The sequence below is a fragment of the Lontra canadensis genome, unplaced genomic scaffold (assembly GCF_010015895.1).
Source record: "Lontra canadensis isolate GAN:19392208 unplaced genomic scaffold, GSC_riverotter_1.0 scaffold55, whole genome shotgun sequence".
NCBI classification, from domain to species: Eukaryota; Metazoa; Chordata; class Mammalia; order Carnivora; family Mustelidae; genus Lontra; species Lontra canadensis.
Genome location: NW_022631049.1, coordinates 6,922,803 through 6,939,619, shown reverse-complemented (window position 1 = coordinate 6,939,619; position 16,817 = coordinate 6,922,803). Strand labels below are relative to the sequence as shown.

Sequence of the window (16,817 nt, the reverse complement as noted above, 5' to 3'; positions counted from 1 at the left end):
GGGGAGGGGCAGAGGAAGAGGGAGAGAATCCTCAAGCAGATTCCCCACTGAGCACAGAAGCTGACCCTGGGGTCAATCTCAGGACTCTGAGATCATGAGGAGCCAAAAACAACAGCCAGATTCAACTGACTGAACCATCCAGGAACCCCTACATTCACCAGTTTGTGTACACCTTGTCACTCCTCACCGACACTGACTATTATCTTACTTTTAAATATTTGCTAATTTGGTAGTTGAAAAATGACATCTCATTGTTTTGATACCTTTTTAAATATAAATTCATTAATAAGAATAATAGGATTTCTCAAGAACATATTCTAATGAAAGGAAGTAGGCTTTTCCTAATGGGTGGTTGTAATGGCTATAACTGTGTGTGTGTGTGTGTAAACACAAGCACTGGATTCCTGTGCCTAAGATAGGACTATTTTTTTTTCTACTAGGTCTTGGTATCTTGATGGGCAAACACTACTAATAATCATTTGTGTTGGCATTGTGTTCCCTCTTGCGCTTCTTCCTAAAATAGGTAAGTCTTTAGAGAAGAAGAGAGTTTTTGTTTGGAAAGAAGGAAGAAAGAAGATAACATTAAGGGGCTTTTAAATTTCACAGTACCACATTTTTAGCAGAAGGGTGGTAACGGTGAATAATTCTGAACTTGGACTTATTGTAGGTTGTTCAGCCTTCAGTCTTGCCTAGTTAGCCTATTACTTGGTTTGTAGTAGTATTTTGTCTGCCCCACTAAAATAAAATCTTTACAGTGGAACATTAAAGAGCAGCCTTTCCTTATAGTGTACCATTAGTGGTAAGCCAGTTCCAGTTCTGCTGTACAGAGCTGCATAAATGATCTGTGACAGATAGTTGGAATGTTGTTATTCTCAGCCCTAAGCCCCAGATACCAAGCACTGTAATAGAAAACATGCCCAAGATGTATAGCTTTAGCTGTATGTTAGGATCACTTTCCTTATAAATTGCTTTTTATTTTACTCTTATTTTACAGGCTTTCTTGGCTACACAAGCAGTTTATCATTTTTCTTTATGGTGTTCTTTGCTCTCGTGGTAAGTTTAAAATACAGTATATTGCTTATCTCCTCACTAAAATTGAACTTACTGTGTTAATGTCTTCTAAAAAGAAGACTTTTAACTCTGTTTTCTGTCAGAGTTTTATTTCACTGTGTTACTAAAAGCACTTTTATTCCACAAAATTATTGTACCTATTTTGAAGAGGCTTAGCTAGAACATTTTTTCAAATCCAGTATCTCTTTTGGTTAACTAGAAAGGAAAGCACACTGACTCTGTTAAAACCTTAGATGAAGTTTAATTCTTTGCGTAGATGTGTGTATCCATTTATTTCTGTATAATACTGGGTGTGTATATGATTAAACACTTCTTTGTTGTTGAAAAGGAGTCAAGGAAAAATGGTACCAAAAGGAGCAACACAACACCCCAGTAGTTAAATCATATTATAGAGCCAGATTTTCAAGCTGTCACAACAATCCAGGAGGCATTTAATTTAGGTTGAACTATCTGTTGGGATGCAGAGGTGAAACAACTTTAGATCATTTAAATGAAGTGGAAGGAACCCTGGTGTTAGTGTTCAGAAATACTTTAATGGATGCTCTTAAAACTAAAATACTTAACAGTGTTTACATTTAATCATTTGTTGAATTTATCAGCATTAAAAATCATTGCCCTCCCCACCTCAAATTGTCTGACTTCTATCTTAGAGGCAAATGAATTGAACATATACTTTTTTCCCCCTTCAATTAATTTAGATATGATTTACATACATCACTGTATAAGCTTAAATGTGTACAGCATAAAGACTTGACTTACATATATAGCAAAATGATTACCACAGTAAGTTTAGGTAACATCCATGAACATACACTTTTTAAGTTCCACATTGAAAAGGGAGACAACAGTTATTCTCACCATAAATGGATTTTTTTTTGCAGTGGTACTTTATTTTTTGAGTATAGTTGACACAGTGTTAACATTAGTTTCAGGTGTACAACAGTGATTTGATAAGTTTATACACTATGCTTTGCTCACCCTGACTATAGCTGGCATCTGTCACCGTACAATGCTATTTCAGTATCATTAACTATGTTCCTTATGCTGGGCTTTTTATTTCCGTGACTTATTCATTCCATAACCGGGAGTCTGTTTCTTCTACTCTCCTTTATCCATTTTGCCCACCCCTCTTCCCTGCTTTCCTCTGGCCACTATCGGTTTGTTGTCTGTTTTTATAGGTCTGATTCTGCTTTTTGTTTTTTATTCATTTGGTTTTTTTTTTTTTTTTTAGATTCCACAGTGAGTGAAATCATATGGTATTTGTCTTTTTCAGTCTTATTTCACTTAGCAAAATACCCTCTAGGTCCATCTGTGTTGTTGCAAATGGCACTACCTTACCCTTTTTTGTGGCGTTGTGATATTCCATTGTATGTACACACACACACACACCCATCTTTCTTATCTATTTGCCTATTGATGGGTATTTAGGTTGCTCCCATATCTTGGCTATTGTAAATAGTGCTACAATAAGCATAGGGGTGCATATATCTTTTTGAATTATTGTTTTTGTTTTCTTTGGGTAAATACCCAGTAATGGAATATTGAGTCATATGGTATTTCTATTTTAAATATTTTGGGGTAACTCCATATTGTTTTCTGTAGTGACTGTACCAATTTACATTCCCTTCAACAGTGCCCAAGGGTTGTATTTTTTTAAATCTTCACCAGCACTTGTTATTTCTTGTCTTTTTTATTTTAGTCATTCTGTTAGGTATAAGGTAACATTTCGTTGTGGTTTTGATTTGCATTTCCCTGATAATTAGTAAAAAGACACATCTTTTCATGTGTCCTTTGGTCATCTATATGTCCTGTTTGGGAAAATGTCTATTCAAGTCCTCTGCCCATTTTTTAATTGAATTGGTTTTTTGACATTGAGTTATATATGTTCTTTATGTATTTTGGATACCCTTTATCAGGTATCTCATTTGCAAATATCTTTTCCCATTCAGTAGGTTTCCTTTTTGTTGTGCTGGTGCTTTTCCTTCACTGTGCCAAAGCTTTTTATTTTAACATAGTCCAAATAGTTTATTTTTGCTTTCATTTCCCTTGCCTTAGGAGACATGTCTAGAAAAATGTTGCCATGGCTGATGTCAGAGAAATTACTACCTATGTTCTCTTGTAGGAATTTTATGGTTTTAGGTCTCACGTTTATTCCTAATTAAAGGTCTTTAATCCATTTTGAGTTTATTTTCCTATATGGTGCTAGCAAGTAGTCCAGTTTCATAAACTGATGGTTGAGAAACATCTGTATGGTTAGGGATGACCTATGTATGCAAATGAACATATGGATGTGAAAGAGAATCAGTCTAGATAACACTCGGTTTTTTCCTCACAGATAATTGACAATCCAAGCATTGCATAGGTAAGAGTAATTGGGTTTTTATAGCCAGTAGTTTGAAGCATGTGAAATATATTGACATGGCATGTCTTTTGTAGTTTTCACAATATTCATTTCTGTCCTGGCAGATACTCTTAAATTTGATGCAGATTTCTTACTGTACAGTCATATGGAAATAAGGCCCTTATTCTGTACTTATTGTAATGCTTTACAAACCATCTGCTCAAATTTTTACTGGTGAGCACAGCTTAAATTTGGTCTACAACAGGACAGTGAAGACACTGTGCACTTTTTAACAAATGCTCCTTTTAATTGTGACTTTTATTTTAGATTTTCTAAATAATTAGGTTAAAAATATGTAGTAGTTAGGGAAGGATACATGTGTATATCAACCCAGACTTTTTGGAATGGTATCAATGGCTCCATTTATTGTTTCTGTCAATATGTATTTATAAATCTATATAATATCTATATTACATTTTTTAAATTCTTAATATAAATTTAAAAAAAAATCAGTCAAGAAATCTATTACTTTCTTAAATTACACTCTCCAAATAATGTAAATCGTAACTTAGTCTTTTTTTAGAATTCTGATCAAAGCCGACTTTAATCTTTTACTCTCATATTTAAAAGCTCATCTGATAGCTGCCAGTTTCCCAATCCTAGCATTGGTTACTAGCTTACAAATCTTAAGGTAAATTCTTCTCATTTACCTAATATTCAATTTCTACTAGTTTTTAATATACACTGGTGTAAATACCATTACTGGCTGCTTTGTATGAAATTCAGTATTCTATAGATCCCACAGAGTTATGGGATAGAATCAGGAGCCTCCGCCTTTTATGTGAGCCTCGGTGGTACTACGGAAATCAAGGCGATTTTGCTTAGGTTAAGGAGGATTTATTTTCATTTGTAAGAGAACCCTCTTACAATAGGTTTATTCAGTTCTTCTAAAAATGGTGGCATTCTTTAAAACTATTCTTTGAAAAGCAACAATTACTTAAGTGGAATATTGGATTAAACCTAAAAATGTGGGCCCTAGTTAACTTTATTATTCTGCATATGATCATGATAAGGGATTTGGATGTTCTTCACATTTCCAAGCAAAATCCAATTTAAAAAGCTTGTTCTTACCAAACCCCTAAAAACAACCATTTGAGAGTAAACCGGCAGAATATTATATCACCCCAGTGAAGCTGTAGGTTTCATTACATGCGCCCACAAGTGACGTGGCTAGCTTCTGCCATCCACTTTTACGAAATTTATTTTACACCTATTATACCAAACAGCATTTTATTTATTTTTTTTAAGATTTTATTTATTTATTTGACAGAGAGAGGGAGATCACAAGTAGGCAGAGAGGCAGGCAGAAAGAGTGGGGGAAGCAGGTTCCCTGCCGAGCAGAGAGCCCGATGAGGGGCTCGATCCCAGGACCTTGGGATCATGACCTGGGCCAAAGGCAGAGGCTTAACCCACTGAGCCACCCAGGTGCCCCCTGAACAGCATTTTAAACACTGGCATATAAACTCCCTAATGACGTAAAGCAAAGACAAAAGTGTTTATCTTATTAGGAACAAGACACACCATCACTTACAGTTTTCAAACATTATTGCATTTTAACTTTCATAATTTGACAATGCATTCATGAAACAATCTACAGAGAACTCATTTTGACAGACAAAGAACACTTTAAATCAGCCATGACTGAGCTAAATTGTTGATTAGGTAAGGATTTTACAAACATTACTTATATTAGCAGAGAGTATTTTGTCTACCCCGTGCCTCACGGCAAGAACCATTCATGGGGTACTGGAATCCGTGGCGCTTTCTCACGGCTCTCGTGGCCTGCAGATGTCAGCCCTTGCGTCAGCCGGTGCTTGTGGGCTGATTTGGTGTCAGGATTTCTTCTCATGGCTTTATGGAATGGATCAATGAGGATAAACTCGAAGAATTTGTACCTGGAATCTTTGCCAACCCAGTAAGAATTCAGGACTCTCAGAGACCCACGGTGGCATCCAGTTCACTCCTCTGCAGCCCACTGAAGGCTTTTGGGAAACCTTAGCTGGTTAGCACCATGATGGGACGGGCTTGCTCGAGGTCTCACTGTTAGGAATGGCGTTTGGGGCCACTATGTTGAATCTGATATATTACATAACCTTGCTTGGCCTTGGGCCCCAGTCCACGTGCTTTATCAGCTGGCTTGGGTGGAGAATTTGCGGGGGTGCGCCCTACAGAGCACACAGAGCTGTGGGTACTGCCAGCAGTGCACCCTGAGAAGAAAGTGCATTACACCAGACTGCTTCTCCCTCCATAGCTCCTGGATGTACTTTAAACGCCCATCTTGGCTGACCTTGGAGCGGATGCCTGCCACCAGATGGAAAGCAAAACTTAAGTCTTTAAAAAAAATTTTTTTTCTTTAAAGCAGGCTCCAGGTCTAGTGTGGAGCCCAACATGGGACTCAAATTCATGACCCTGAGACCAGGACCTGAGCTGAGATCAAGAATCTGAAGCTCAACCAGCTGAGCCGCTCAGGGGCCCCAAAACGTAGCCTTATCTGTTGTCCCAGAGCCTTATTTTGTCTAAAAATTTTAACATAAAATTTTGCCCCCTCTGAAATATCTAAAATTTTTAAAATCCATTTTATTTTAGCAGTGACTCAGAATGACAGTAACCAGATGGACTTACCTTTTTTGGTCCATTTTAGAAAACAAATGGATTGCCATTCTTTCCAAAAGTTCTGCCTTGAATGCAGATTAGTATTTTAAGTAATATTTTAATGAGCCAGTGATCAAAATAGAAAACTTTGTGGATGGTTTATAGTCAGAATCCTTGCTTGTTCTGAGCACTGAGTGAGGCACGATCAGTGCTTCAGATAGACTGGTGGCCGCTGCTCTTACGGATCTGTCAGTCTCGTAGGGGAGATGAGAAAAATTGATTGGAAAACAACAGAGAACCATGTCGATAATACATAATTAATTATTGCTTTACTGGCTTCAGAATAAGAGTCATAGCAGTTGACAGGAGAGAAGGAAATTAAACTTGAGCTGCACCTCGAGAGATGAGAAGAACTTAGAAAGAAGGGCCTTTGATGCCAGTGAATTATTTTTCCCTCTGCCTTTCTAACCCTTAGAGTTATCTTCTTATGTTATGTTCTGTCTACAACCTGAGCAAGCCCTCCCCATCACACTTTGTTGTTGGGTATCTTTCTATTCCCATTCTGTACTGTACTTTATAGAACAGCACATCTCACCATCCCACTGGGCAGGCTTGGGCTTGGGATAGGAGTCTGCAGGGAAATTAGCTATAGTAACTGAATTTTATGTTAATATAAAACCAACTGCTGAAACAAGTTGGGATTGGGAGGGAGACAAACCATAAGTGACTCTTAATCTCACAAAACAAACTGAGGGTTGCTGGGGGGAGGGGGGTTGGGGGGGGGTTATGGACATTGGGTAGGGTATGTGCTATGGTGAGTGCTGTGAAGTGTGTAAACCTGGAGATTCACAGACCTGTACCCCTGGGGGAAAAAAAAATATATGTTTATAAAAAATAAAATTAAAAAAATAAAATAAAATAAAAAGAAAAGCCCCAAAGGAAAAAAACAAAAAACAAAAAAAACCCAACTGCTAATGACCTTTTCATTAACTAGAAATTCATTGAAAAATGAATGAAAGAATCATTATATTGTATTTTGGAGCATGTTTTGAAATATTTTGATTTCCAAGCCAAGTAATAATAATAGCTAATAAAATAAATGAGCTCACTCACATTCCGACCTTGTCAAAGTCCTTGGTACACAGGTGCTCAGTACATGGCTGCTGCCACCCCCACACCACTGCTGCTAAGGGGGAGATGGGCAACACTGAATTTGAAGTAGCACTGAGAGAGAGACCAGGAACTCCTCATACTTTTTTGAAAACATATCAGAAAACAGATTTGAAATTATCGCTTTTGATTTGTTTTCCCTCTTGGTAAGTTGACCATTTAGTTTTATTTCATATTGAAGACCTACCTAGAAATATCCAAGCAACTTGCTCGGTTTACCCTTTTATACCTTTTCTTTTTAGTTGGTGACGGTTTTAATAAAGAGTAATTCTTTAGCTCACTCATTAACTTAACTCTAGAAGTGTATGTTTTTCTTAGATTTGTTTTATCAGTTTATAAAATTTTGTTTGAATTAGTTAAAATCAAATACTAGATAAATACCAAAGAGCAATAGGACTAGTATTTACTTATTGGTCTCCTGCTAAGGACAAATGCTTCCTTTATTCTCTCTTGCCCCTGTGGATGCTGGGTTCCAGCTTGGAGCAAATATTTGCAGAGTAATTACGTGCCCTGAAACTACTGCAATAGTGGTAATGTCCACACAACCACAAGTGTAGGTCGAGGAGGGTGGTGCCACAATCCAGAGTAAAATCCCGAGAGATTTTCATCCCTCTGGATTTCTTTGAATTTTTTAAAAATTTCTTTTTAATAGCTAGAGCTTGCTAGCTATGTGCACTTTTCTTAGCCTGCTTTATCTACATTTATTAAAAGTAATACAAGTCTGAAAAAAGCCAGCAGTGCAGTACTTCTCCATCAGAAATCCCTGAACTCCTGCTTTGCATGAGTTCCCTACTTCTTTCTGCTTGTGGCCATTTCCCAAACTGCTGTTAATTTTTCTCTATCTGCTACTGATGCCAGGTCCACAAATAGCCATAGTATACCATTGTCACTAAAAACATCATGTTCCCACTTTGAGTTGTACTTTTTTTTAATGCCTTGATGCTTTTGGGGTTTTGAAAGTTGACATGAGAAGACTCTCCATCTTTAATGGGAGAGAACCCTGCTAGACAGATATACAGCATCCCTTCTCCCCTCACGATAGGTAACCATGTTAAAGGATGACCCTTTCTAACTGGAAAAAAATAATATGAGCAAAGAATCTTCTAATAGCTATTATTTGGTATGGTATTAGTTTAATCAAAACGATGCTGACCTGTTTGAAATCAATTTCTTATCATGAATTTTATAAGAAATAATCTTGAGTGTGGATTCTACTTATTTTTACAGGTAATAATTAAAAAGTGGTCCATTCCTTGTCCTCTGCCATTAAATTATGTAGAGCAATATTTCCAGGTAATAGTTTTTATTTTGTTTCTTCCTTTTTATTTTAAGCTAAAAAAGAAATCAGACTAATAATGAATTTTTTCCTAATTAATGAAAAAGTAATGACTATATTGCAGTTTGGAACTTTGTTTTGAAATATTTTTATTTGAAAGCCTACTAATAATAAATACATCATTTTTGTTGATGTATTCTGACTTTTAATGACTGCTGGTTTCTCTTTTTCCCCTCAATTCTCTTAAACAGATTTCAAATGCTACAGATGATTGTAAACCAAGGCTCTTTCATTTCTCCAAAGAGGTGTGTAAGTTATTAACAGATACTTTTGGTTGATTTTTCACATTTCAAGTTTTAAGAGATTTGTATAACAGGGTCTCTTAGGTCTTTGTACCTGTAACTAATTAATTTTCATGAAAGTGTTAAGTATAGGGTTGCCTACCAGAAGAATAATATTATTTAACACAGGGTGGCCCATTATGAAACAGCCACCTTTTTTTTTTTTTTTTTTTTTTTTTTTTTTGGCATGCCTTTAAATGGAGCTTGTTTTAAATGGGCCACTGCCTAAAAGAACAGATTTACCAAATGTCTGGTCTGGCCAATAAGGTCCTCTGTGGATACAGACTTCCTGTTGCCCTCTGGACTTGTAAAGCTAAATAGCCAATTATATCAAAAACTCCTCCCTGGTGAGTAGAACCTCGGTCTGTAGCTAAACAGCCTCATCATTGGATCAGCAAGTGAGTGTTGCCAATGTATCTTCTGGCTGACATTCCAAAGTTGAAATTTATGATGCTTGGAGTAGAGACTAGAAGACCAAGTCTCCTTGCCATCTCTGGGAACCAGGATCCTGGAAGTGTCTGTAAGAGCCCCTGAGCACTGGCAGAGGAGACAGGAGCTATGATATGGATGGATGTCTACTTTACTATTCCAGAAGAGCCCAAAGTCTTCCCGTTGCCACCAGTTTCTTCCGAAACTTCTACATTTTTTGCTTCTGTTGAAATCTAAGTCCCAGATACTAGAATCCCCTCCACTCTTGCACAACTCAATTAGTGTAGCATGTTAGTGTGCTAAGTCCTCCATGAAGAATTTTCCTTTTTTATCCCCAGTTTTTCAATAAGAAATGTCTCTCTGGCTCCATAAGGGAGATTACTACGTCCTTTACATGGTAAAGGCTATCTGCCTTAAAGATCTCTGTAGAGTAATTGACAAGCCAGGACATTGAGCAATATATTTAAAAGAAATTGAGAATTAAATTCTCATTCCCCTAATACAGCCTCAGGAAATGCTACAGCTTTCCTTCGCAGCTCCCTTCAGATATTTTAGGAGGCATTATATCCCAAGACAGGTCTTTACTCATCTGGAGTTTTTGTCGAAGAGCCTAAAGTTGTTAGAGGGAAATCTTTTTATGGTAAAAAAGAGACAGTAAATCATCACCATTCATTATATAAAGACAGTATTTTCACTTAGATGATAACTTTTGTTTGCTTTATAACTTCCTCTGGCTCTTAAGTATTTTAATTAAGAAAACACTTATGTTTGTGTATTTCAGTGGATCTTTAAGAATTTGTCAGTCTAGAATATATCATATTCATTCCCATTGAAACAGATCCTAGTTAAAAATGCTAAGATGTGATTAGTATTTTCGGTATTCCCTTAGATTCAGTTGGTGGTACCCTGAACATGCTATAGAAGCCAGCCAAGAAATACTCCGGCTAGGACAGGAGGTCTAAACAATCAAGCAAAACATTTGTTGGTGACCATACTTGTGTCTCTCTTTAAAAACAAAACAAAACACCTTATTTTATAAAGAGATGATTTGTGCAAGCTGAAATAAATTTGACCAAATTGATTTTTTTTTTTTTTTGGACCTGAGTTTATGATCAGTTGAAGTAGTGGCTTCACTAGAACAGCATTTAATGATTTCATCTTTTAAAATTCTTTTCCAGAGTGTTTATGCCATACCTACCATGGCTTTTTCATTTCTCTGCCATACCTCCATATTGCCAATATACTGTGAACTTCAAAGGTACCATAGGATCCTGAAATATTTTAAGTATATTAAGAACTTCTTTTTACTTAGTCTTTCAGATCTAATAACATTCTCCTTTATGAATCATTCTTTCCCATCACTGGATTCTAAGTGTTAGTTTATTTATTTGTTTTGAAGATTTTGTCTTTAAGTAAATTCTGCACCCAGTGTGGGGCTTGAACTCACAACTCTGAAACATGCCCTACAAACTGAGCCAGCCGGGTGCCCCTAAGTGTTAGTTTAAAACAAAACAAATGATATGCTGGCTTATTGAACATAATTTAAAAAAAAAGTAAAAAAAGAACAATTCAATATGCTAAAGTTGCAAATGCTCTCTGAGTTAATATATAAATTTAATGTGATCCCTATTAATATTATTAATAAAAATACCCTGAAGTTGGGAAAAAAATAAATATCTACAGACACAAAAAAAATAAAATAAAAACAATTGAGAGTTATTTCCGTCCAACTTGAGAATGTTTCCTGGAAGCATAATCTTTGTGTAGTAATTTCAAATCAGAAATTCTGATATATAGTTATTAATAAAGTAAGTCTTGGGCAATTAAGGAATCCTCTTGACAACTAGCTTGGGAGATATTTGTTTCTTTAGATATAATTCAGATCATAGTTTCTACTTTTGCCATTTTTGTCTTTTAGCCCTTCAAAGAAAAGAATGCAAAATGTAACCCATACAGCAATTATTTTAAGTTTTCTCATTTATTTTGTATCTGCACTCTTTGGGTACCTCACTTTTTATGGTAAGTATATTATTTAATTACCAATGACAAAAGAAATCATTCTATAGTTGATGTCACACCTGAAAGACTTTGTTTCTGCCTTTCATTAGTAAGTTAATTTGTTTAGGCTGCTAAAATTCAGTGCAGTACTATAGTAGCTTTATGGGCTTTAAAAAAACTGATTTTCTTCCTTTTAATACATGTGGATCAAGTTCAAGATTAATAACTTCAGGGGCACCTGGGTGACTCATTCATTTAAGCGTCTGCCTTTAGCTCAGGTCACGATCCCAGGATCCTGGGATCAAGCCCTGCATCGGGCTGCATGCTCAGCGGGAAGCCTACTTCTCCCTCTCCCTCTGCCGCTCCCTGCTTGTGTTACCTCTCTCGCTGTGTCTCTATCTGTCAAATAAATAAATAAAATCTTTTAAAAAAATTATTAATAACGTCATATGAAAATTTTCTTAAACACCTAAGTAAAGCTTAGGGATATTGCTGTCTTTCCACAAGAAATAAATGTGCAATAATGATTTTATTTTTTAATTTGAGAATTCAGTATGTTAGACTGCAGTTCAGTTTGGGAGGTAGGGAGAATCAATCATTTTATTTTATTTTATTTTAAGATTTTTATTTATTGATTTGACAGACAGAGATCACAAGTAGACAGAGAGGCAGGCAGAGAGAGAGAGAGAGGGAAGCAGGCTCCCTGCGGAGCAGAGAGCCCGATGCGGGACTCGATCCCAGGACCCCGAGATCATGACCTGAGCCGAAGGCAGCGGCTTAACCCACTGAGCCACCCAGGCGCCCCGAATCAATCATTTTAATTGCAGAAGAACAACTTAGGAAAGGGTTTACACTTGGTTATGGTTGTACGCTTAGGTTATGGTTGTATGCCTTCAGACTTGCTTCACACAATTTGACACTGTGCATTCCATGATGCACCATGATCTTTTCCCATAAATTCTGTAAAGGATTCTTTTAAATTCTTACAATAACAGTAAATTTTTATTTATTTTTGGAAAATTGCCTGCTTGGTATGTGGTTTTTTTCCTGTCCAAAAAGAACCTTAAGAAAAAGTAAAACTTAGAAGTCTAGAACAAGGAAAATGTTGTAGGCTCTTTAATTTGCAAACATTTAATTTGCAAACAAAGCCCTTATAACAGATTGCACACAGTTTGTCAATTTTGATTACATTTTTCAGCTTCTGAGTGCTTTTATACAACTCTCCACGTAAATGGCTATTATAGCTCTGGTGATACTTAGCTGTTATGACTGATTTATTTCATGGTTGATACCCTTGTGCCTGTGCTGCAGGTGTTAAACAGCCATGATTACTCTTAATGGCACTTTGCTTCTCTCCCAGAGTTTTTCCAAGTCTGACAAGTTTTTGGACAATGTTTATTTCCACAGCTACCTTTACTAAACCAGCTGCCTTTCCTAATCCCATTGGAAAGAGTATGATTTTGAAATCCAACAAATGTGGTACAGAAAACTAGTCTGCTCTAACTAGCTAATGTGACCTTGAACAGGAAGCTCACCTTGTAATCTCTTCATCTCCTAATCTGTGACAGGGATAATTATGTAGAGTTGTATTGAGGAGGAAGTGAGTTAAACATGCCTGATACAGTATCTGGCACATAGCAGTCTTCCACAAAGAAGAGCTACTACTGGTGGTTACTACTGTTACTATCATTAGTATTGTAGTTATTTTATAATTTCAGGTGTTGAGTTTTTCAGACCTTTACTTCTCACTATCTTTAATGGAATTTAAGTTAAATATGGTAAGTCTACAGTACTATGTTTAAGTATGGTCTGGAGTTCTCAGCATATGAGAAAATTGTAATTGCTGTGTAGTCCCTTTCTTATTATCTCTGTGCTATTTTAATGGTAATAAAAGCTATTCATTAATTTAAATCTGCTCTTGCTTTTTATACTAATGTAGATAAAAGGAGTATAGTAGAGCTCTGTGTACACCATCAGGAAAAGCATTATTTTCAGCATGACTATGGTACCCTGCTGGATAAACTACAAAGAAATTTAAGGCAAATGGTTAAGCTTTTTTGATCATTGCTGATGAAACAGGACTCTTGAACTACATAAGCTCTAGTTTTGGTTGTTGGATTTGTAAACTTTTGCACATACGTGAGCTCAGTAATACTTTTCTATGTCAGTAGGATATTGTAGCAGGTTCCCTGTTGGGGTTCAGCAGAAACTTAATATAACAGAATAGCTGTATATTTTTCTAAGGTAAAACTGTCACCTGGCACAAATACTCTTCTATTTAGAGATCTTTGACATTGAGAAAAAAATCCAAAAAATAGACCTCCTCCTCCTCATGGATAAGTAGCTTTCTGGAAGAAGCCACAAATGGCCGGCCATTCTCTAGGATTCGTGAGGAATAGTTATGTAAATGACCATGAGATGCTTTACTAAATTACAAGAAAGCTTAGACTGAAGGGAAAGTAGAGAAAGGATGGCCACTAATACATTTATTGAGCTAAAATTTATCCATGAGTGCCCAGTATTTTGTATACATTGCTTAATTGAACCCTTAGAGCTCTACACAGTACAGGTTCACATGGGGTAAGTGGTTCGGCTGGCCAGATACCTGCAGCTAATGAATTAACGAGCTGCGATTTGAATCCAGTTCTGACTCTTAGGGAATTACACTGTAGAACCCAGATTTCCTTCATCCCTTCATCATTCCTTCATTTCATAACAAGTTTTGGTTAGTGAGCTTTTGGAAGAGCCTGGCTCACTTAAGCTCCAGGCATATCTGTGTATCTTTATCTGCCTACCTACCTGCCTACCTACATACCTACCTGCCTGTCTGTATACCTACCCACCTGTTGTTACGTGAACACATAGGTAGGTGATAGATAGATTAAAAAGAATGATATAAAAGTAATTATTCTCCAGAGACACACAAAGATTCAGATAGGGTGCCTGGGTGGCTCAGTCAGTTAAACGTCTGCTTTCAGCTCAGGTCATGATCTCAGAATCCTGGGAACGAGTTCCGCATCAGTCTCCCTGGTCAGCAGGCTGCTGAGCAGGAAGCCTGCTTCTCCCTCTCCCTCTGCTGCTCCCCCTGCTTGTGCTCTCTTGCGTGCTTGCTCGCTCTCTCTCTCTCTCTCAAATAAATAAATAAATAAAATCTTTTTTAAAAATTTTATAGGATTCAGATACTGATTTTGCTGTTTACATTAGCTCTTGGGGGGTCAATTATATTTGAGGAGCATCTTTTATGGTATATTTCTATCGAGATACCAGTAGCTGTCGGTCTTATGGAAAAAAATTGTTGGTTGAACAATTATCAAAAGGGCTAGTAGTCATAAGTTGAGGCCTTCCAACTCATTTCGTAAATGAGCAGCTGAAGCCCAAAATAGTGAAGTGACCTGTCAGTCACACACTTAGTAGCATGTCTCCTGAATACGAATCCAGTGATCTTTCTGCTACTCTCTGGTAATCTTTATGAACTTCATATGGTTTGACAATGTGTATTACACAGGACAGCCTCCTGACTTAATGGCATACTTAACTTGCAGAGATCACCGTCAGATCCTTACTGAGATTTATAGAGATTTATCTGAATTCAGGGAAGTGTGTTGTACTCTATCCCTTACATATGTTAAGGCTCAGCTAAGAGCACAGAATTGACTGTCTCAGACCTGGGAAAGTAAAAAGTGGATATGTAACAGATATTTTGAATTTATAATAAATCTAGTTCTTCAGGCTTCTGGAGCTGCTTGGGATCCTTTTATCCCATGCTTCCAGGGCTTGGTTAATATCTCAATTTTGTCAGACTACAGGGGCCTATACGTACCTAGATTAATAATACTGGCTCTTTATGGATGTTAAGGTATTATAAGTTGAGGGAGAAGAAGTGTTCCTCTGGGGAGCCAGGCCAATGCCCAAATGTTACATCATAACCAGACCGTTTTAAAAGTCTACAAAATTGTTAAGCAATATGTGTTAATAGCTCATTTTCATGATTCAGAAAGTGGAAATAAAAGTTTGCCGTGTTTTTCCAAAGGCTCACAAATATCTCAGATTTGGAAACAAGAACCCAGCTTTCCTGGCTCTTCTTAATCTCTACGTCCACTAGTCTCACATCATGAGGTCTTTGATACGTTAGACAATTCGTTTCTCTCCCATTTTCTTTATCACTGGTCTAGTTCAGTTTCTCCTTACCTCCCAGTGATTATGACAGTATCCTCCTAACTGTTATTTCTGTTTTGGGTATCTTTTTCTTCATGCTTAGTTCAGATCATAATACACCAGTCTTTATAAGTCATTGCGTCTCTGTGGCCCACTTCATAGGGTTTACCTATGAAGAGCTCTGCTCCTGGGTCTTAAATGCCTTTTCTGGCCATATCACCCACTACTGTCTTTGCTCTACAGCAAGTCCTGCTTCAGCCACTGTAGTAGCATTGGGTACTCATTTTCTCAGCTGCGTATTCTCTTTGCTACATTAGGGCTTCTGCTCTTCTTGCTCTGAGACAAAATCTCTGTCCCCACACATAGATTATCACACTTACTGCTCTCAATAATCCACAGGTCAAAATATTATTTTCCCCATTTTGCAGATGTAAGAACCGAGACACTCAGAGAAGTTAAGGTGATAGCAAGTAGAGGAATTTGAACATTAATCTGTGTAGTCCCGGAATTCAGGGCCCTCTGCCTTCCTGCTATTCTCTAAATCATGAAGATTCTCCCCAAGCCTCCCGGGATTGCCTCCTTGCTTATCCCCAAGTCACTGTTACCTTTCCCGATTCAGAATCACCGTAGCTCTTTGTTTAGAATGCCTACTGCCGCGTAAGTGTACATTTGTGTTTATCCATTTTCTATTCTATGGGTGTGTCCATCTTACTGCTACGTTGTATTTTAGATCCTTGTTTTTTATTTCCTCCAGAGCATCTTTTCTGATACCTATTACTCTCAAATTCAAAAAGCACCATTCCATTTTAAGTACAAACTGAACTTTCCCTGCAAGGTAGGATATGGAGTGGTCTTGAGAGCACTCAGTCTTCATGCCCCTTGTCTGCCTGGGGGTGCAGAACACATTGTGGAACTGGAGGAACAGCACAGAGCAAAGCATGGTCAGCGGGTGCACACTCTCTCCCTGACTACCACACTGGCTCGCCAAGCAAGCCATTTCCCTACAACTACATTTTCTTAGGGAAGAGGAATCTACAGATGAAATGTTGGTGAAGCAGACAGCATGCACAGAAGTGTAAGATTCTAGAAAACATTGCGGTGTTGAGGAAAACATATTGACTTTGGTTCCAAAAAAAAAAAAAAAAGCGGGGCGTGTAGCTCTGAGAGCTCTTCCCCTTTGTGTGGCGTGATCTTGGACAAGTCTGAATATTTCTTAGCCTGGCTACCTGTCTTTATTGTTATCGGAAGGGAACACATCATACACTTTCAGTAATACATGTGAAACCGCCTTACAAAAACAAACTTAAATGTTCAAAACCTTCAGATTATGGAAGAGTTCTAAAGAGATATTTATATAAATATATATTCATTGTCATAATTTTAG

At 37.2% G+C, this 16,817-nt stretch overlaps 1 protein-coding gene and 1 pseudogene across 3 annotated transcripts in view; one reads left to right on the top strand and one right to left on the bottom strand.

Annotated features, from left to right (window-relative positions):
• The window catches only part of SLC38A6 (solute carrier family 38 member 6), a 72,417-nt gene that overhangs the window by 42,870 nt on the left and 12,730 nt on the right, over positions 1-16,817 (top strand). For all 3 annotated transcript variants that reach the window (XM_032875254.1, XM_032875256.1, XM_032875255.1), the window contains 6 exons: positions 441-523; positions 995-1,053; positions 8,462-8,527; positions 8,762-8,815; positions 10,459-10,538; positions 11,199-11,299. In XM_032875254.1, the coding sequence (XP_032731145.1) occupies positions 441-523; positions 995-1,053; positions 8,462-8,527; positions 8,762-8,815; positions 10,459-10,538; positions 11,199-11,299 (443 nt within the window). The remainder of the gene's footprint in view (positions 1-440; positions 524-994; positions 1,054-8,461; positions 8,528-8,761; positions 8,816-10,458; positions 10,539-11,198; positions 11,300-16,817) is intronic.
• Positions 5,193-8,284, bottom strand: LOC116878135 (annotated as a pseudogene).